The 20802-nt window shown below is 41.2% G+C and overlaps 1 protein-coding gene across 16 annotated transcripts in view; it reads right to left on the reverse strand.

Annotated features, from left to right (window-relative positions):
- CADPS (calcium dependent secretion activator) overlaps window positions 1-20802 on the reverse strand; it is a 476502-nt gene that overhangs the window by 125028 nt on the left and 330672 nt on the right. For 8 of the 16 annotated variants that reach the window (XM_060631484.3, XM_081794958.1, XM_060631486.3 and 5 more), the window contains exons 12-14: window positions 17221-17357; window positions 13287-13474; window positions 11088-11246 (exon numbers count right to left, since the gene is read on the reverse strand). In XM_060631484.3, coding sequence (XP_060487467.1) covers window positions 11088-11246; window positions 13287-13474; window positions 17221-17357 — 484 coding nt within the window. The remainder of the gene's footprint in view (window positions 1-11087; window positions 11247-13286; window positions 13475-17220; window positions 17358-20802) is intronic. The other 8 variants (XM_060631491.3, XM_078442872.2, XM_060631492.3 and 5 more) reach the window with 1 other exon arrangement.

Below are 20802 nucleotides of genomic sequence, written 5' to 3' on the forward strand. Positions count from 1 at the left end.
TGCATGTGGCTATTTTTAGGAGATAAACTTTCCTGAAGAAAATCATTCCTCACTTAGCAAGACTTGTAAGGCAATTATTAGGCAATAAGAAAGTAACTTTTAGATTTGTGTTTGAGATGATAAAAACTAAGCATTGAGGGTGTGTCTGGCCTTCTCAGTTAATCCTCACTACAAAGGGTATTATTACAAACATAAAATTCAATTATGTTTCTTTCCCTTTTGTTCTGATGATTCACAGTTGTGATTATTTAAGGTATCAGCAGCTTCCAATTCCCTGACAACCTCCGACTACTTTCTCAACACTATTAATCTCACTATTCTAAAAAAGTAAATGACAAAAAATTATTAATGTAGCCTTTTCTTAAATTTGCTTCTTGGGGCCCTTGGGTGGCTCAGTCCATTAAGTGTCTGACTCTTGATTTTGGCTCAGGACATGATTTCACACTTTGTGAGATCCAGCCCTGTGTCGGGGGCTGTCAGCACAGAGCCTGCTTGAGATTCTCTCTCTCTCTCTCTCTCTCTCTCTCTCTCTGCCCCTTCCCATTTGCACTCTCTCTCTCTCTTAAAATAAATAAACATAAAAAATTTGCTTCTTAATTGCCTATATCAGTGCAAATAGTTTTAACTTAAAATGAATGCAACTAAGTTTATGTTTGTAAGGTAAATAGTACAGAATTGACCAACAAAAATAGGTGATTTAAAAAGTCATGATTTTGACATCGAATGCAAATTTCTTTGTAACTGCCAGAATTGCTCTGAAATGGTACTGGGGACAGATGATGTTATTTTACAAACTGAGGAAGAGACAGGCAGGAATAATACAATTTATTAAAGATCACAGGTGGTAACTCTATCAGTTGAAAAGTAAAAATATCCTTTTTTGTTTGTTTAATTTCACTGCATTTTTTAAAGTTTATTTATTTTGAGAGCAAGCTAGCATGAGGGAGGGGCAGAGAAAGAGAGGGAGAGGGAGAGGGAGAGGGAGAGGGAGAGGGAGAGAGAGAGGGAGAGAGGGAGAGAGAGAGAGAGAGAGGGAGAGAGGGAGAGAGAGAGAGGAGAGAGAGAGAGAGAGAGAGAGAGAGAGAGAGAGAGAGAATCCCAAGCAGGCTCCACACTGCCAGCTCAGAGCCCCAGGGGGGGCTCAAACTCACGGACCATGAGATCGTGATCTGAGCCGAAATCAAGAGTTAGTTGCTCAACTGACTGAGCCACCCAGGTGCCCCTCATATCATTATTTTTGAAAATTCTGTCAAGTACCAATTTCTTTTCTGTTGTTCCCTGTAATTTGTCAATGGGAATTATACAGGCTTAGATTTCTATGGGTTTGGCTTATCACATCAGGGTCACCAGTTGTGGGTTTGGCTTATCACGTTGGGGTCACCAATTGAGGGTTCGGCTTTTGGCTTTGTCCAGCAAAGCCAAGGACAGCAGAAAGGGTTACTCAAGACTCCACAAGTCAAGAGAGGTGGGAGGGAGGCTAAGGGAAGTCTCCCCATACTGCTCTCAAGCTCCCATATTTATTAGGCATAAATTATAGGGAAAAAAACATTGCACAATATGACAGTGGTACGGACCAGTAAGAAGTATAGAAACATGCAAAACAACAAGGCCTTCCCAAGACTACACAAGCACAGATGCCTAAACCAGGATGGAGGACAAGATAAGATATTCCATAGATAACATGGTCTAAGGAATTCATGGACACAGTAGGGACCCAATCCCTAAACACACATTAACTAGACATTGGTCAGCTGTTTTCAGCATGGCCAGAAATCAGTGTAATGGGTTTCCTATAATCTCCTCAGCTAGGACATAGCTAATTTGATTTCTCACAAATTTCTTATTTTTTTATTTAAAAAGATTTTTTAGTATAATTTATTGTCAAATTTGTTTCCATACAACACCCAGTGCTCATCCCAACAAGTGCCCTCCTCAATGCCCATCACCCACTTTCCCCTCTGCCCCACCCAATTACCCGCAGATTTCTATGGAGCTACTAACTGAAAATCCTGGCTCAATATTTTAGGGAACACTGTTTTCAGAGAAGCAATAAAATACTTTGCCTAGAGTAGTGGTCCTCAAACCTAAGCATGCCTCAGATTACCTGGAGGATGGGGCTGAGAGTTCGTTTTCTAACAAGTTCTCTGATGCTGCTGGTCCAAGGAGCCCCCTTAGAGAATCTCTGCTTTAGATCAAGAAAATATCTTGTGGGTGGCTCTTCCAGTGGTTGAAAGGGTAGGTTTGATTCAGGATTCCCCAATGCCCTTGTATTGGAGTGAATCTGGAACCAGAGATCTTCTCCAAGCAAGAGGGTCCACTTATAAAGCTACGATCCCTTCTGGAAGTGGTGTATGTGCTATTTCAAAGTGCCATCCCAGGCAGTGCTGGTTGCAAAATAAGTAGAGGAACTGTATTGGTGTCTCTCAGAAGCCCTGCTTGTGTGTGTGTGTGTGTGTGTGTGTGTGTGTGTGTGTGTGCGCGCGCGCTTCTTTTCTGGAAACATTGGGAGGTGATTCTATAATTGTCATAAAACTGGCTCTGCATGGTGTTCCTTTCTCCATACTGTTAACACTTAAGGAGTCACAAAGAATGAGAGAAGAGAGATAAAGCTGGATTCTAAATTCCAAACGAGCAAATCCCAGGCTGAGATGTGTCTTTACTCAGAACATGTGTTTAGGAACGCTGAATTTCCCATTCTTCTGTGTCCTGAAGGGTGCCTTTCCTGCCTTCTTGGTTTTTGGCTTCTTAGCACCCACTGTCACTTCTTAACACCTGAATGTCCTTCGGAAGAATGACCTTGCCCACACCACGCATACCCTTGGGGGGAAGAGTAAACTGGGGTCCTGTTTCCTGCTGTTTATATACTGAGGGCCTTCCCACAAGCCAGTCCCCCCCTCTTATGGACACTGTGTGTCTAAGCTGGACTATGACCTAAGCTCAGTCAACTGGACACACTTTTCTGGAACCTTTATGTTGAGTAAATAACGCAAAGATAGAAGAAACAGGTGGAATTGGCTCGCCCTAGCAGCTGTGCCCTGACCAGACAGACTGTCCTCACAGGTCAGTAGTTCTTAATCTTTGCCTATACTTTGGAACCATGTGACAGCTTTGACAGTCTCATCCTCAAACTCTGATTCAATTCACCTGCAGGGGGATGTAGACACTGTCACTTTTACAGCTTCCCAGGTTATCCTAATGTGCTGTCAAGGGTTGAGAACTGCTTTTGTCTTGTTTCCTACCTTTCTGTAGCTTCCTTTTTTTTTTTAATGTTTATTTTTGAGTGTGAGTGGGGGAGGGGAGAGAGAGAGGGAGACACAGAATCCGAAGTAGGTTCCAGGCTCCGAGCGGTCAGCACAGAGCCCGACGCGGGGCTTGAATTCACGGACTGCGAGATCATGACCTGAGCCAAAGTCGGACGTTTCACCGACTGAGCCACCCAGGCACCCCTCTGTAGCTTCCTTGACTCCAGTTTTCCCCTCAAAAACGGAGAGGATCCAGACTTAGTTTTTATTACTTATACTGATGTGAGTTCATAAAGCACGATCTCCTTTTTCCTAGAAGGAGGGGATATGCACATCATATAGTAAAATCGTTCGATGTCTTTGAACCTAGCTTGAGAATCTCTCACACACACACACACACACACACACACACACACACACACAGCGACAAGGAAATGTGGTCCTGGGCCTCCGGGTCCACCTAACTGCACACTGGCTAACAACTCACTTCTAGTATATCATGACCCTGCAAACTTGAGACAAGGTGCAGGTCCAGTGCAGTCATTTTTGGAACCCCATGAGGGACAGGAAGCTGCCCCACCTGCAGGCCACCACTGCCACCAGAAGTAGGTCTCTCTGGCCACAACAGACTATATCACTTCTGACACAATGGGCATCTCCGGAATCCACCTTTCAAGTTTTCGGCAAACCATTTTCTCACTGTCCTTCACAAAGTTGACATTTTCGGCTGCACGACAGGAAAGATGTCACGTCGGCTGCTCTTCAAGTCCTTGTCACCGTGGTCAGTACCAGTTCTGTCACCTTCACTCTCCTCACACTCGCCCATCTTGAGCCATGTCACAAATAATAATTTATCTAGAGTTGTGTCTTTTTTTTTTTTTTTTTGTCAGACTGAAACTACCACAACCCAGCGACCCGTCTTTCAAGTTACTAGTTACGCACATTGTTCTCCCTCTCCCCAAATGCTTCGGACCTAGACCTTGTTAATGGATGACTTTTATAGGAGGGATCTCATATGATTAAGAACTAGGCTTTTCATGTGAAACGTTCTATTTTGAGATTTGAAATTAGGTGCGAAGAATCCAGTCAAAGAAATCAAGTGGCAATGTGTTTCGTGAAAGTGACCTCATCTCCTTGGATCGTTCAATTGTCCCCCCACACCCAGGTAAGCACACAGATTCCTAGCATCTTGTCACCCTGCTGGTACAGTTCTCCACATTGTGTTGAAAGCTCAGCCGCAAAACCCTTGTTTGGAAGCTGAGCTATCTTTTCAAGAAGGTCAGAGGACTAGATTCATTCAAAGCTTACAGCGACGGATGTGTTGTGGTATTGCATCTGTTTAGTGATCAAGTGTAGAACCCAGGTGTGAGAGAATATGCATGGGTTCAAAAGACAGAAGAGGGTCTGGTCCACTTCTCTGCATACAGCCAGCTTTAAGCTCCAATCACTACCAACAAGGGGTAAAACTCCAGCTGAAGTGGGAATATACTTTCTCTCCAAATGCAAATGTCCACATATGCTGGTGCAGGCACCGTAAACATGATATATTCTCTCTCTCCAAATGGATGCATGCCTGCAGACCGCATTATGGATCCCTGAAAATGTCCTTAAACAAGCATGATAACTGAATCCTACTTGCTACTAAATTGTTCCAGCCCAGAAACATGAGAGCTTAAAGGGCCAGAGTGGGACAGGGTATCTTAGATGGTTCTTGCAATGCTCCCTAAATAGAACATGTAGACCAAAACACTCTCTTAACCTCTCTCTCTTTTGAAACGGATTTCCCCTAGCAACTCTTTATCCTTACAACTTTTAGAATGATACCTTTGAATTTAATCCAAGAGCGGAATATTTTCTTTTGTCTCTTTCAAGCGACTAGTAACTACAAATTCAAGATAACACCAAAGCATTATCATCTCAAAAGAAGACATCCCTGCTTGCTCATCTGGATGGCTTGTATAATCTCTAGGTTAATTATACACTGTAATTAGGACTCTCACATCCAATAGTCACTGCTTCATTATGAAAGCCCAGCCTTTCCCTTTCCTCCCCTCTCCCTCCAGCCCAAGCCCCTTTTCTAATTATGCCCTGATGCCCTGGGGCTCAGACACGCTGCTAAAACAAATATATCAAAGTGTTTGTATCACAAAGACTAAGATAGGAAGCAATAACAAGCAGTTTCTACAACCTTACAATTGAAGGCATTGAAGCTTCTTGAGGTTGGGTATTATTAATTTTTAAAAAAAGGGTTGGAGGGGGCAAAAATTTATCAGTGAGATCTTCTCTGACTTGTTTTCTGTTTTTCTAAACATGTAGCTAAAATCCAAAAATATCAGAAAGTTTCTTTGCTCTCTATAAATACGGGGGTGATTGAAGTCTCTCTCTACCGATCAAATCTCAAAGAACATGGATGCTATTGATACAAGGACACTAGTTAAGGGGATGGTCCAGGTGCTGAATGAAGGGAGAACCCAAGAAGTGACTACAGAAGTCATATAAAATATATGCTTTGGAGGAAAGCATGTATTTCTTACCCTAGAGAGGGACCAATTTCCAAAATTGGTACCACATAGATTTTTCTCTTTGAGGAATAAGAGAAGAGATGGGTTTCTTTGTTTCTAGACAAACATAGACAATTAGGCTTTGGATTCTATCCTCAACTCCCTATGTATAGACTTCTGAGTGGTCAGACCAGTAACATGTGTGGCGTTTTGGTATCACACCCACCCTGGAAAGGATGTGACATCGGAAAATATGCTTTTGCTCCAGTGAATTCAACGAACATAGGATGAGGACACATGCTGAAATTTTAGAAGGGAAATTCATGTTACTTGACGGTTTGCCAGGGGACAGAAAGATTGCTCTGGTGGGATAGTTAATTCAACACATTTTACAAGATTTTATGTCTGAGTTGGAAAATCTGCTCTTCTCACGGGGAAACTTTCCTTTAGGAATGGAGTCACATGGGTTAGAATTTAGAATAATCTAAAAAGAATTCCTCCTTGGGGTACAGACTTTTACTTGAAATGTGTTTGGATTTCCTCCCACCCCTTCTCTTACAAGTACTTCCACTTGGTGAAGCTGCTGCTTTAGAATTTAGAGAGCATGACTCAGTTACATGCAAGGCCAACACCTGCTCAAAACTGGAAGGGCGACGAGCCACATATCCCTGAGTACACGAATGTCATGTGTAAGTGTGTAACATTATATCAATAATGTGGGGGCCACTGTCATCCCCCATCCACGCCTGCCTGCTACTCAAGTGCCGTATTCAGAGTCGGTAAAACAGAACTATCCCTGCTACACAGTCCTCTCTCCCTCCTTTGGGAGGACAGAGAGTTAAAAAGCACTAGATATAATATCATAAGGAGTGTACATGTGTGACAGAGGGAGGAAGGGATAGAAAGGTGAGATTGGAGCTAAAGAGAGACATTTACATGTGCAAAAATTATGGGTTTGCTTCCAGGTAGGCATTCACAAAAAAGAAATGAAAGAAAACATTATGCAACATGGCTTGGGAGTGAGGGACCAACACTGGACATGGTGTTGCTGTGGTCCACAGGAGAGAAGATAGACGCTTGAACTCGGTAGTGGCAGTGAAGAAAAGGAGAAGTGGGTGGGCTTAAGAGATACCTAAAGGCATTGATAGGGCATAGTAACCGAAGCCTTGTGAGGTGCTGAGGGAGAAGGAGGAAGCAAGGACAACTCCCATGGTTCTGCTTGGGGAAGCTGGATGGATGGAATTACTCACTGCCTTAGGGACACTGGTGGGGCAACAGAGGAGAAAAATGAGCTAACCGGATTGTTCAGTACTTCAGATCTAACCCAAGGGATCACACAGTCTCTGCACACAGGCAGCACTGTGGCTCCAGATACCTCTCCCAAAAGAATGCTGGGACATGTTTTCAAAGATTTTTAGAACTCGTGCTCTCTTACATCTGCTTGCAGACTCATTAATCTATGCAGCTTACTTTGGATTGGGGCGGTTGGCATTATGGATTTGTTAATTGCTGATACAATGTACTTTCTACACAGGCCATATGTGAAGAGCAGCACTGGCATTCAAGAAATGTTAAATAATAATGTAAATGAGAAAAATTTCCAATCCCAATAATAAAGGGATCCAAGGAACATTGACGCAACTTGCAATCATCGGAGCTGTTTGATTGCCTTGTCACTGCGGGACAGTGACCAAAGTGATGCTAATCTAAATGTCATCTAGAAAGAATACTAAAAATATTATGGTGAAAATTAAGTACTGCAACCTTAGGAGCTGATTTAAAAATTAGAAGATATAGAGATTTACATCTGTGGGTTTTATGATCGCCAAGTGCAGCCAGCTGAACATACTCACATTTTCTTTTTCTTTCCCTCTCTCTTTGAGAAAATGGGTTGTTTTTTTTTAAAGAGCCGGCCCAAACTAATGTTCCCTCAATCAGCAATTCTTAAACATTGCTACATATTAGAATCACTAGGGGAGATTTTTAAAACATGATACTTCGGCCACATCCCAGATTAATTAAATCAGAGCCTCTGTGGGTGGGGCTATGGCATCGGCCTTTTTTAGGCTCTCCAAGTGATTTCAGGGTATAGCCAAGTTTGACAACCAAGGCCTTAACTAAGTGAGATCTGAAGAACAAATGCCTTAGAATTACCTGGGGAGGAAATGATGAAAAGTCCAGAAGCCTGACTCCATCTAAGACTTGCTGAATCAAATTATGTCAGGATGGGATCTAGTATTCCCCATGTTAACAAGCTCCCTGTGTGATTTATATGCACACTACAGGGTGAGAACTACGGCACAAGGTGAAAATCAGTGGTGGCAACTCTTACGCCTTTAGACACAGGACAAGTTCGTGTAAAAGAAACAAAAGACCCAAGTAAAAAGTAGAAATTTAAGCCCATCATCTGGGAGTTTGGTTTTTTGGACTTTGTTTACAGAGGGCTGTCCTGTGCATTGTCAGATATTTAGAAACATCCCTGGCCTCTAGTCACTGGTGACAATAGTACCACCCCTTCCCTAGGTGACAATTAAAATGTCTCCAGACATTGTCAAATGTCCCCTGGGATAAAGGATCAAGTCAAGAACCAGTATTCTAAAAGATGCCAAACACGTGGATGGTTCCATATCTTCCAGTGTCTGGAATTAGAAGTAGCAGTATTCTTCCTGATTGACCAGATGTGTCTACTTTTGATTCGATGTTGCAGATTCACATAGGCATAGTTTTTCACAAAGATGTGGCTCAGGTTTACAGAGAAAGTGGGAGAACCTGAGTCATCAGCAGATGAGTGGCCATTAATGATTTCCAACTGCAGCAGGAAAGGGCTCTCCCTCTACCTCTGGGTATGCTGAGTTATTAGTAGGTAAAAAGTTAATGATTATGTAAAAAGCTATATTTTACCTAATCTAAAGCTGCTTGTGAAATGACAACAGGAATGGCTTCTATTGTTCAGTTAAATTCAATTAAAGGGCAATTTGTTTCCATGAGTCATGATTGCCTTCTTAATCTAGGCCAAAGAATAGATAACCTTCACATGCAAGTAGTGTTCATCCTGGTTAAAAAAAAAAAAAGTTGGGAAAATGGTTTCCCCACACCAAAAGGTTGTTCATTAATGCTCAAAGGAGACTCTGCTCTTACATGGTCTAAAACTCCAGATACACTCTGGCTTCCTTCACAAGGCCAAAATTACCAGGTAAGCCATATTGATTTTGGACATCTTTAGGACAAAATTAGAAAACTCTTTAGTTAATTCAGATGACTGTGATAGTATCCAGCCCGGAAATGTTGAAACTCCTCTCAAATGGCTGAATTTGGCATCTTACACCAGACACAAATGCAAGCTCCAAAGTCAGACTATGTGTTTTGAACTGGGATCACATACTTATTTGCAACAGAGTAAGTGACTGAACTTATCTGAGCCTCAAACTCCTCATCTGCTACTCATCTGCTAGATGAAACAAATAATAATATTTCCCTGGGATGTAATAAGGATAAGATGAGATAATAAATCTAAACAGCACTTCACACAGTCCCTGGCATAGAGCAAGCACTTACTAAATGGCAGCAATTATCCTTAATTTAATTAAAATTTACTTACGGAATATGACAGTGGCTTATTTAATTTGTTATTATAATATATAGAAGATAATTTTAGAGTTTGACAGGATATTATTGGTGCTATGATACTACATGCTCATTTTGCAGATGAGAAAACTGAGGCACAGAATTAAGATATGATAATTCTGGATTTATGCAGAACAGACTCCAAACTCAGATCTTTAGAACCTCCACATGACACTGATGTAGTGCAAAGAGGAAGAGCTTTGGACTCAAGAATATCTGAGTGTGCCGCTTAAATTTGTAGACATTCAGTTTCATCCTCCACAAAATGGATGTAAAAAATAACCTGAAGATGTTACAGCGAATGAGACGGAATGTATAAAAGGATAAACTGCAGAATGCTACATGACTGGTATTTGATACTATGATTTCATCTGCATCAAAACCTGCAATATACACATAGACCCTGGAACACACATAAGCTCATCAAAGTACCATTCAAGATCCTTTTGGATAGTTTTTCATGGCACAGGGCAGTCTGAATCAAGTGTGGCGGTTTGCTTTCGGTTTCAATGCCGATCACTCAGCACCTTGGACAGCACCCAGAGAGGCTTCTTAGGGTACCTACGCAGCATTCTCTGTGTGCTTTCTCACTGGCTGCAAGCTACCATTGCTTTGCAATCTGACTCTCGTTAGGGCAACACAAACAGAAACTTCACTTCACCTCCATCCTTACATGCTGCAACTTTGAAAAGCAGGTGTCCACACGGAATCGGGGCTTTCTTTGACCTTCCCTATCAGACCGATACATGTTGATTGACAGCCTGCCACATTCTCTAGGAACTGAAGCTGGTATTTTCATTTAGTCTGCCTACAGGTGAACTGTATATATTTCAGGACTTAGAATTATTCCAGTGAACAAATTCATACTGAAAGCGTAAAACATACCTGCTTATGAACTTTGTGTCTCTTGGTAATGTCAGGTAAGAATATCAGTTTCAAAACCACAACAACAAAACTTTAAAATGACAATATTAATTTGTGGTGAGGATAGGGAAGGTGAGGAAGGACATAAGGATAACACTGGAAAAAACTGCAAGTCTAGCTTAAAGGGGGAAAAAGCCACCAATTTGCCATTTTTATCAATTCACAATGAGAGCAGCCCTAAAGGACAAAGAGGATAAATACAATTTTAGAACTTGCAAGTGGCTTCAAGGTGACCTCATTCTATAAGTGATTCTACTAAGAGCCATTCGTTTGGTGATAGGTTTTGCTTTGTGTTATTATAAGTCATTATCTAAAGATAGCTTTGTTTCATAAGATCAATGTGGAACTGAGAAGGGTTTGCTAAAAATGATGTAGCTACTATAAATGTATAGACCCATCTTATGACAACCCATTCTATTTGCTCCTTAAACATAATTTCAAAATTACAAAGCACGGGTTGCTTATCATGAATGACTTGGTAAGGTACCAGGTCCTTAACTAGATGCCACTAAAAAAGCAATCTGATTCACGATTCTGTTTACACATTGCTCAGTTTTTTCAATATGAAAATGTTCTAAGAGTCACTAAACACCTGACTCAAATTCGGTCCTAATACATGGTATTCTGCCCATGCCTACGATTTTCTTTTAAAGTATACCTTTGAAGAACCTTAAAGGAACAGAGACTTCAGATACACACAAAGCTTGTTGTCTGCTAAGGTGGAAGTCATGGCGTGGACGGGGGGAACGGCACAGACATTGCAAAACACAAGCCAATAGACACGTTAACTTCTTACCTTTTGGGCCCTGGATTTGCCTGGGTTTTGCAATCTTTTCTTTTTTTGGATTCCTTTTTGGTATCTTTTTTGGCCTCTGGTTCAGATGGGGAGGGAGTTTTGCTCCCTTCAGGGTCTGTATTTGGTAGCAGCCCACTAAGATATGCATGCATTTGTTGACTTTGGAGAGGGGGTGGTCGCATGGGGCATGCACAGAGTGTGGCCAGCCACAGGAGAATCAAGAGCACACATACATGCACAAACAGAAGAAAGAAAAAGAAGGATGCATCAAACAGCAAGAGCAAATGCATTCAAACTAAAATAATAAGCAAAAAAAAAAAAAAAAAAAAAAGATGCAAACTTGCATAAGGAAAATCGGAACTGAAAAGAAAATAAGAAATCCAAAACTGTTTCCATGACAAGATGTATAAACCTAACTGTGAATCAAGTGGCAGTCTTACAATATGAAATCCAGACAATGTGTATCATAATTCATGATGATGTTTACCAGGGAGTTTACAAAAACACTTCATTATTTTATAACACTTTCTTATTCAGTAACATATGTAGAATACAGTGTGACAACCCAGAGAATATAATGCAACTTCTCTCTCTCTCTCTTTAAAGAACTCAGTCCAAGAGGCTGTAACAGACAGTCATCAAAGTGTACATATTTATAAAAAGCAGAGTTATGCACAGATACTCCCCAGGTATCAGAGTTTTCATAAATATTTTTTATGTAAATAAAAGGTCATGTGTGGGGCTAGCAAACCTTATAACAATGGGAGGTGATGAAAACCTCGTTGCCTGTTAAAGATTCAAACCTACAATGCTATTGTTACCTAGTTCTAAATGTTGAGGTTGTATCTCATCAAACCTCCCAGCACTAGAGAGAGGAAAAGCACACAACAAATCCCACAGATATTTCAGAGTCCTCTAGCTTGTGAAGATGAAGATAACTGACGGTCTGATTTAAAATAAATGCAGCACCAACTTTTTCGGGGTTCGGAAGCCACCTAGTTTTTCCTGGATGTGCCTTTCCTGGCTACCGGTTGAGGTGGTGCTCAAGGGAACGCAGGCTTGTCTTTATAGCAACGTGAGGCTACATACATTGGGATAGTAAACTGGCTGTGGCAACGTGGAAATTTATTCCATGTCTTCAGAGCCAAATGGTAATGTTCTTAAATTATTTGCCGCTTTGCATTATTCAGAACATGGATCTTTTCCTCCAGGAGCTGGGCAACGTCTAAAGAAAGAGAGTACTTAGTGTGGAGTTAGGAGAACTGATGTTCTGGTCTTGTCTAGAAAACCTATAAAATGAGGGGGTGGGTTACACTGTGATCTCTAAAGTTCCTCCCAGCTCTATGGTTAAACTGTAAGTGTTATGAGTATCTAGCTTCCAGCTTCACCTAGCTGCTTTCAGCTCTTGAAGTGTGCTTGGCTTTCTCCGTCTGCGGGGCATTTGTACACGCTGTTCCTTTTGCCTGGAAGCACTCAACTTCTACATGTGCTTCAGTTCTCAGCCCAATATCTCTTCCTCAGGGACACCCTCCCTGCCGTCCTCACACGCCGTCTGAGCTGTCTTCCTTTATCAAATGCTAGTAAGGAATATTACTCCTTTTTTTCAGAGCCTCACTCTCCCTGTAACCCTGCCCTTGTTCGGGGCCTTGTTTTGCTCACCATGTACGCTGAACGTATACCAGAGTGCCTGGCACTCAGTAAATAATCACTAAATATTTATGGAACGAATGATAGCAACAAGAAAGGTAAACATTTATGAGGCTCTTGCCATGTTCCAGGCATTGTGCTGAGCCCACATGCATCCTCTTAAACACCCCATGAGGACACTATCATCCCTGTTTTACAGATGAGACAACTGAGGCATGGAGGGTTCAGTTGCCATCCAGCATGTCTGCTAGTAAACGGAGGAGCCACGATTTGAACCTAGATTGGTCTACCTTCAGAGACCACTTTAGAAGTCCTGTTTGCCATTTCTTTTAAGTTTCTTGAGCGGAGAGGAAACTAAGACCCGTGTGTTCTTGTGTGTGTGTGTGTGTGTGTGTGTGTGTGTGTGTGTGTGTGTGTACTACAGAAGGAACAGGAATGGATACAGAGTTAGAGACAATTCTAAAAGCAGAACAAGTCATACACCATTGCCAGTGCCTTAAAAAAAGATCTTTTTTTTTTTTTTTTGAGGAATACCTCTGGACAAGTGCTTACCTGTTCCCATGAACATGGGACGCACAGAAGGCAAAGCTGTAGTGAAGGAGGGTGGGGTCAATCATGGCGCCATTTTCTGCCCGTTCAAGCAAGTCTCTGAGGTAGCAGAGATGTCGGTGACACCCTCGGACTCCGTTTCGGGCGCAATACTCGTCTAGGACAAACACCTGGCCAGGACTGAACCAGCCCTGTTTGGGGAATAAAGGAGAGACTTTCTTTTAAATACAGGTTTTTTTGTGTTGCTGTTTTGTGTTTTGTTTTGTTTTGTTTTGTTTTGCTTTTTGGAGAGCTGCTACGGTCGGAAGTAACTAGAAAAGGGGTTTTAAAAATTTCCAGAGCCAACACTTGCTGATTTCTTCTAAAGTCCCAGCCACTGTGCTAACCGCTTTGTGTGTGTGCTGGCTCCTTTGACCCTTGGGACAGCACTATGGGGTAGGCCCTGTTTTCCCTGTTGGATGGGTGGGAAACTCAAGGGAAGACATGGAATTTCCCTAGCATCCCAGAACTAGTAAGTGGTGGAGTCTGGATTAGCAGACAGCATGATTCCAGAAACACAATCGCACTCGCTGCTCTAACACTGAACCTTACACCTTCTAAGAATGTTGGGGTGGAGACAGGGTGAGAGCTTGGTTACTGATATGAGAAAACAGTAACATGACGTCTTATATTGGTACTGTGCTTTATACTTGACAAAGAACTTTTGCTGGAGCCCCACAGCAATCCTGTGAGGTAGGCAGGGCAGGTGTATCTCCATCTCACAGGTGAGGAAACAAATCAGGGCTGTTCAGGGACTCACAAATAATATAAAACAGAAGTAGCCCTGGCTTATTTCACGTCTTCTGCTTTTCCTACTCTGAAGCACCAAAGATTTTAGGATTGGTTGACATACATTTTAGGACTTTATACATTCTTTCCCTCTGAAAGGAAATCTTTTTAAAATTTTATAATGAAGATACTGACCAAACTTTGCAAAGAGAGCATCGCGACTAAGTTTTCAAGTTGTGAACCAGACAGGATACAATTAAACTCCAAGGTGCTTCTTGGACCCTGGCTTAGCATTTTGCTTTATTTTTTTCCCCCTGGCAATTATTTGTTTTCTTACTATTTGCTTGCTGTATGACCAGATGAAACGCTGCTATAAAAGAGAATCTGGATGGAATCTCTGATTCAGAGCAGTTGGGAAGCATGATGGCATAAAAATTGCTGCCTCCATGATGCCCTTAAAAAAATAGATGCTCAGGAAGGCTGAGAGACTATCCACTCAAGGTCACCCGTCAGCCAAGCCTGAAAGCAAATCACTTCTTTTGGTTTTGGTACTTTTCCAAAGCAAACATAAAAATAAAAATAAATAAATAAAAATTTAAAAACCCCACAGGTTTCCCTCACTGTCTGAAAAAGGAACGTTCCCATGAAACCTTTCAGAAGCCAAAATGGTGTGAAGTAGAGAAGCAATAATCATTTTGTACAAGCGAAAAATCCTCTTTGAATTCCTTTTGGTTATTGAAAACAAGTACTAATGGAGGTCTTTCGCAAAAGCAAAGTGGCGTAAAGTGAACTTTTCGTTAGTGGGGAGAAACCTGTGAACCAGCTTAGGTGGTATGTTGTAAGCCAGGAATTTAGAATTCTTTGAAATATAAATCTAATTTTACTTTGAGGGTCCTCTCTAAGTCTTTCGAATATTGCTCTCCGCCTTGGGAGAGAAGAGGCAAGAGACAGTGACAGGGGGCGGGTGTAGGCCACAGAAGTGCAGAGAGGGAGGCCTCTGCAATACTCTGATCTTGTATCGGTGATCTGGGGAATCTTCGATTGACAACACGCAGCTTAGCAATGCATCCAACGAAAGACGGCATCTTTCCTATTTCAAATTATAAGTTACTGCAGAGGGCGGGAGAGTAGTCGAGGCAGTGGGCTGCCCCTATAGGCAACTTCTTTGCCACTCCATCTGCTACCCCAAATGCTAAATCTTAGAAACAACACTGCTGTGAAAGATTAAAATATATTTTCTACGACTCAGATGACACCAAGTCTTTTGTAGATGCCAAAATAGCTGCTTTGAAAAGAGTTGAAGAAATATCAATTAGGAACTCAGTCGAAGACACAGAAAAATTTATGTATCCCTGCTGGTCGGTCTCCAAAACTAACTGAAAAAAAAAAAGATTGTAATAATGAGAAAATGAAATATATAGAGGCAGGAGATAAGGTCCTTTTAATTGCTGTTATGTTCTGAAATTTGGGGATAATGATTAATAGACACAGGTATACAAATGCAGAGGGAAACGATTTTATGCTATTCATAATTAATTGTGGATTTTGGAGCATATTTTTAAGCCTATATGTGATTAATGCGAAGCAAGTTTCAAAATTTCACTTCTGGCTTAATTTTTTAGAGCATTTACTAACTCTTCTTAGTGACAAATCTCTTGGTGAAAAAGAAAATTGTTTTAAAAAATGATGATGTGAAAAAAGTCTTGAAAATAAAAACACTTTAAAAAATTCCTCAAGAGAATAGGAATTATACACAAAAGGGAATGATTTCAGCTCAGCGGCATATTCTTACAACTTTCATGAATGCAATTTATAATTATGTGAATAATCACATAATCATAGGAAACACATTTGGGAAAAATTGCCTTGCAATGCAAGGTAAGCTTTTTTTTTTTTTTTTTTTTTTTTTTTTTTTTTTTAAGTCAAAGTGATGTGTTCCTTTCCAATTTGGCAAAGTTCAGATTCTTCTGATGAAGTGATTCTAAACCCGAGATCATCAATGAATCTTTTATGAGACGCAGATTAATAAATTATTCCATATAATCCCGTTTCTGTTTTTAAGACTATTTTATCTACTATTTTTAATAGTTTGGCTCCTGGTTATAGGAAAAAAAAACAGAATTTAAAATAAAAAGTAGTAAGAATAGATTGAAGAAATAGCGTGTCATAGGAAAGAAACACATTTCATCATATTTATATTATCGTCAATAATACGTTAATGTTAGTAAATTATATAGTATTACAATATACAGACACATTAACCTTAGTGTGCAGAGTCAGGGATGAGGCTTTTCCTCTTTGTAAAGTCATTTCGTTATGTCCCCTCACCTTTCCCATCTATAAAGTGGGATTCATATCATTTACCTTTAAGAAATGAAGTAACAATTTATGGTTTATAGGAGGAAATAAACCGGGTCTTTTTTAGGCTTCTGAATTTGATTAGTATAAAGCCCAAAATATATCTTCAGGAATCCAATAAAGACAGAATTTTTAAAAAGACATAATAGTTGTCCCTTGAATTTAAATGATTTAAATCTAGGCTCAGAGCAGGATTTCAAGAAATGTTGATGCTCTTGCTGGAGAGCTGGACTTCCAAATGTCTAAAGCACCATAAAAAATTCCCCCAAAGGGTGAAAAATGCTTCGAATACTATGACTAACAAGAAGCCGTCCAAACAAACAAATCCAAACCAGTTTAGCTTCTGAAAAGCGAAGTGACATTTATTTACAAATCATTTTAATTTTTGAAAAATAAACAAAAAGAACACATCCATTTCTGAGACCGAAGCACAGGGTCTTATCATCTGAGAAGGGGAGGGAGGGGGAATCTTAAAGTCTTAAGAAACCGAGGCAATTTTTACAAGTTCTCCACAAGCAGGTGCCAAACTCGATTACCCTCTTGGGAATATTTCTCGTGTAGCAGCTGAAAAGGGGGAAGCTTAGATGGGGAGGCTGGGGAATTGGATCTGTCTCTACTGATAACTGCCTCCCGCTCTGTCTTCTTTGGTAAGTAAAACTATCTCAACCCAGGAAATCAAGAACACATTTACCATTGTTAAAGGGGCTCTGTAACAGAGAAAAGAGCTTTCGATATAAAGGTAGAGAAATACCGCATTTAAAAAAAAATGTTAATCGTGTTTAAACTGCTGTAGACCAAAGAATATACTTGCCAGGCAAGAATAGGAATCATTAAGTCTGTGATCCAAAGTAAGGCGTTGCACCATCTCAAAGAGGGAAGCGTGGTCAAAGTTACAGGGGTTGGAAGAGATAAATTCATCCATGCCATGTTTTTGAGCTCTATCTGCGTCTGTTCATTTATACATGTAGAGAGAGACACAATTTAGAGAAACACATCACATTTTCTTTGACATTTCAAATATACAGGAATTCACTAGGCATTATGAATGCTAGCTGTTTCCCCTTTCCCTCCCACCAACATCCGCAAGATATTCTTTTTACCTCCCATTGTCAACTTGCATCACTTACTGGTGAGTTTATTGCATTTAGGCAAAAATATATTGGCATCAATATGTTTATCAAATGATCACAACTCCAGTGCATTTATGTTGTTCTTTAAAAACTAAGCACACGACCGTAACTTCGCCTGCAATTCACCAAACACTGAAAGCAGATCGGATCTTTGCTTATAAAAGCCTAGTTAGCTTTTTTAGGTTTTTAATAGATTCTGCCATTCCAGTGGTTATATCTAGAGCAATTTCTCTACAATTATTGGGATTATCTGGAAAAAGGGTTATGCTGATTTTCAGCCAAGTGACAATATTTGTATCCTCCCCTTCCAAATCCCCATTGCCAATTTGGTTTCACAAAAGATTTGGGTCCCCGCCCTCCAAAACTAAAAGAAAATAATAATAACAAAAGATTTTCATTGAAACCTGGAGAATAAGTTAAGTGGGAATTTAGTTTGTGATAGCCAAGGTCATTGTCTTATAGTGTGCTTACAATTAGCAAAGCTTATGAAAGAGACAAACAGATTTACTCAGCAAGGGCTATGATCTGCCATTTATTGTGAATTAATAGTCTCAATGTATTCACACTTTTTCTTACAGGGTGAAGGCTGCAAGCAAAACCTCCTAAGGGCTAACTAATTAATCTCAATATGTGTAACTAAAATACTCTATACTCAATCGGCAAAAGTACTCAGAATTCAACTCAAGTGAGAACAAGTAAATCCCGGAGAGGTAGGAATGAAGAGCCTACACATTAAAGGAATCAGCTCACTCCACCTCATGTTCACTCACTCTCCTGCTATGCTCACTGCAAAGAAGAAGCATCGTATATCAAATTAAGCAAGAGTTTATTCATCCCCTGGTATGCAATATTCTACCGGAAGGAAGAGGGGGGACCTGCCTGGGACCAGCAATGCTGTCTGGACAGGAGGAAAATCAATTTCTGATTGAGAGGGTGTTTGGATAGATTTTCATACATGGCCCTTTATCGCAGGCAGCTTCCCGCCCCCTGCCCCCCTTCTATGCTTGGGGTATGACTGAAAACTTGAATTTTGGTAGCAGGCTGGCTTTAAGCTGAATATTTCTCATCGCATTATAGATTTGGTGTATCATTCAGACCTAAATCCACGGTATATCAGATGCTTGCCCTCTTCCTGTTAGATTTTCAAAATCTCTAGTCATTTTTCATAGAAGCAGCAAGTGGTCAGTGTTTGAACGGGATGTGTTGCTTATGCCCTAGACACACAGAAGCAATGGCTTCCAGAAGGCAAGTTGAAGAATGTGTATTTTAATAGCCAAGTTGCTCCATTAAGATGATAAAACACAAGCTTTTGGAAGGAATATCACCCGCGTGAGAATTATATTAGAGAATCTGAAAGAATTCTCTTTGCTGTGTTAATTGCCTCGGATTTGTCTTCAAGAAAGTGCTTTCAGTGTGAAGTCGGGTGCTTTATCTATGAGGATTCTTTTGTTGGTTGTTTGGGCTCCAAGCTGTATTTCTCCTTTTGACTCAGGATGGCTACTAAGACAGGTGGCCCGAAGTTGATGCTGGGGAAAAAGCTAGCTGCTTCTAGACTATGTCTGCGTGAGATTCCTCTGGCCCGAGGCAGGCGTCTTAAACCTGCTCCAACTTTAAATCTCCGCCCCCCCCAACCCCCACCCCTGCAGGAGGGCAAACCTGTAATCCAGGTGCCACCTTTCCATCCCTCAGGACAGATGATGCCCTCCCACCCCCTTCGGGTCAGTCCCAGGTCACTTTAGTCGAGGAAAAATAACAGCGGAGCGCACTAATTGCTCATCCTTATAAAAAGCCTCACCCATCTCGTGCCTCCCAATTTTAACAGAGAGATGAGGCATTTTGGCTAGCACCAGCTTCTTGCTCTCGGATTTCTCAGAAGAGGCTGCAAGCTGACAAATCGGCCCGGGGCCTTACTTTGCCAGTTTGGCTCGGCTATTTTACTGCTCTTCCATTAGGATGGCGGAACCGGTCATTGAGCTCGGAGAGAAGGGGGCTCTTTCGTATCTGTTAAATGTAGGACACAGGTCTCAAGTCTCTTCTTCTTTATTTGTTGAGCCTCTTGAAAACTTTGCGATGAACTATTTCACCTTGCCGCCTGCCCACTCAGGAAATGCATCTGAAAAGGCAACTTGGCTCCTCCGTGGAGACCTGGATCCAGATCCTACTCCCTGCCTCCCCGATACATCACAATACAGCTTCACCGGGCTAAGTCCTGGCTTAGAGTACATCTAAAGACCAATTTTGCCTTCACTTATGTTTTAAAGGAGGCTTACAGAAAAATATGCTTAAAATCAGCCTGTTTTCCTTCTCAGAAAGCCACTCTGTCAACATAAAAATCCCTTTTCTCTTCTTCCTTTCTTTCCTCCCTCTCTCTCTCTCTCTCTCTCTGGGTCCACATGGAGATGAGCCTGGGACTCCTTTAGGAGGTCTGGACTCTAGTTCGAGCTCTATTTTTAAAGAGCTGAGGGATCCCAGCTTGTTGATCTCTGAGACTCAGTTTCCTTGGGTGTAAAATGAGCCGGATTTTCACTGCCCTTGCTGAGGTCACCTAAGCTCTTTGCACACCGTCTACATGTATAAGATAGAGCCTAACACAATGGGAGTTTCCAGCAGGTAAAACGAACAGCCTCTGGATTTTGCTTACTCAAAATCATCATGTACCCAGATTTAGCCTCTTGAGTTGTTGGTTCCAACCACTCAACAGCGCTTGAAAGGGGGACTGTCTACCATGAAATCTTTGAGAGTCTCGCTGAGCTTATTTTCTTCAGAAAAAGAGGAGTGGGGTGGGGAGGGGAGCAGGAACACTATTTTAAGGTGTCAGGGGAAGGGGTCTGATTTTTCAGCTCTGTCCCAGCAGGGATTGGGTACTTTTGTTCTCTGCTATATTCCCAGCACCTAGAACAAGCATCTCTCAGTACCTGGTACACAGCAGGCACTCGAGACATAGGTGTTAAAATAATGAATTTATTTCATCAAAATAAATAAAGTCACTCCTTCAACAAATATTTTCTATTTCTTGATTTAACGAAATGGTGATATACTAAATTCAGTGCAAACAGTTTATTTGAGCTAGGGTAACAGGTGGTTAAGTGGGTGGGCTTAAGGGGTCACAAAGACTGAATTTGAGGCTAGCCCTGCCATTACTAGGGATGTGACAGTGATGCAGACTGATTAGTGTTTCTGAGTGTCCTCCTCGTATGTAAACGGAGAATAGTGTTTGAGTCTATCGGGGGAAGGTTGCTGAGAGGTTCTGCTGAGAAGTACCT

The sequence above is a fragment of the Panthera onca genome, chromosome A2 (assembly GCF_046562875.1).
Source record: "Panthera onca isolate mPanOnc1 chromosome A2, mPanOnc1 haplotype 2, whole genome shotgun sequence".
Lineage (NCBI taxonomy): Eukaryota > Metazoa > Chordata > Mammalia > Carnivora > Felidae > Panthera > Panthera onca.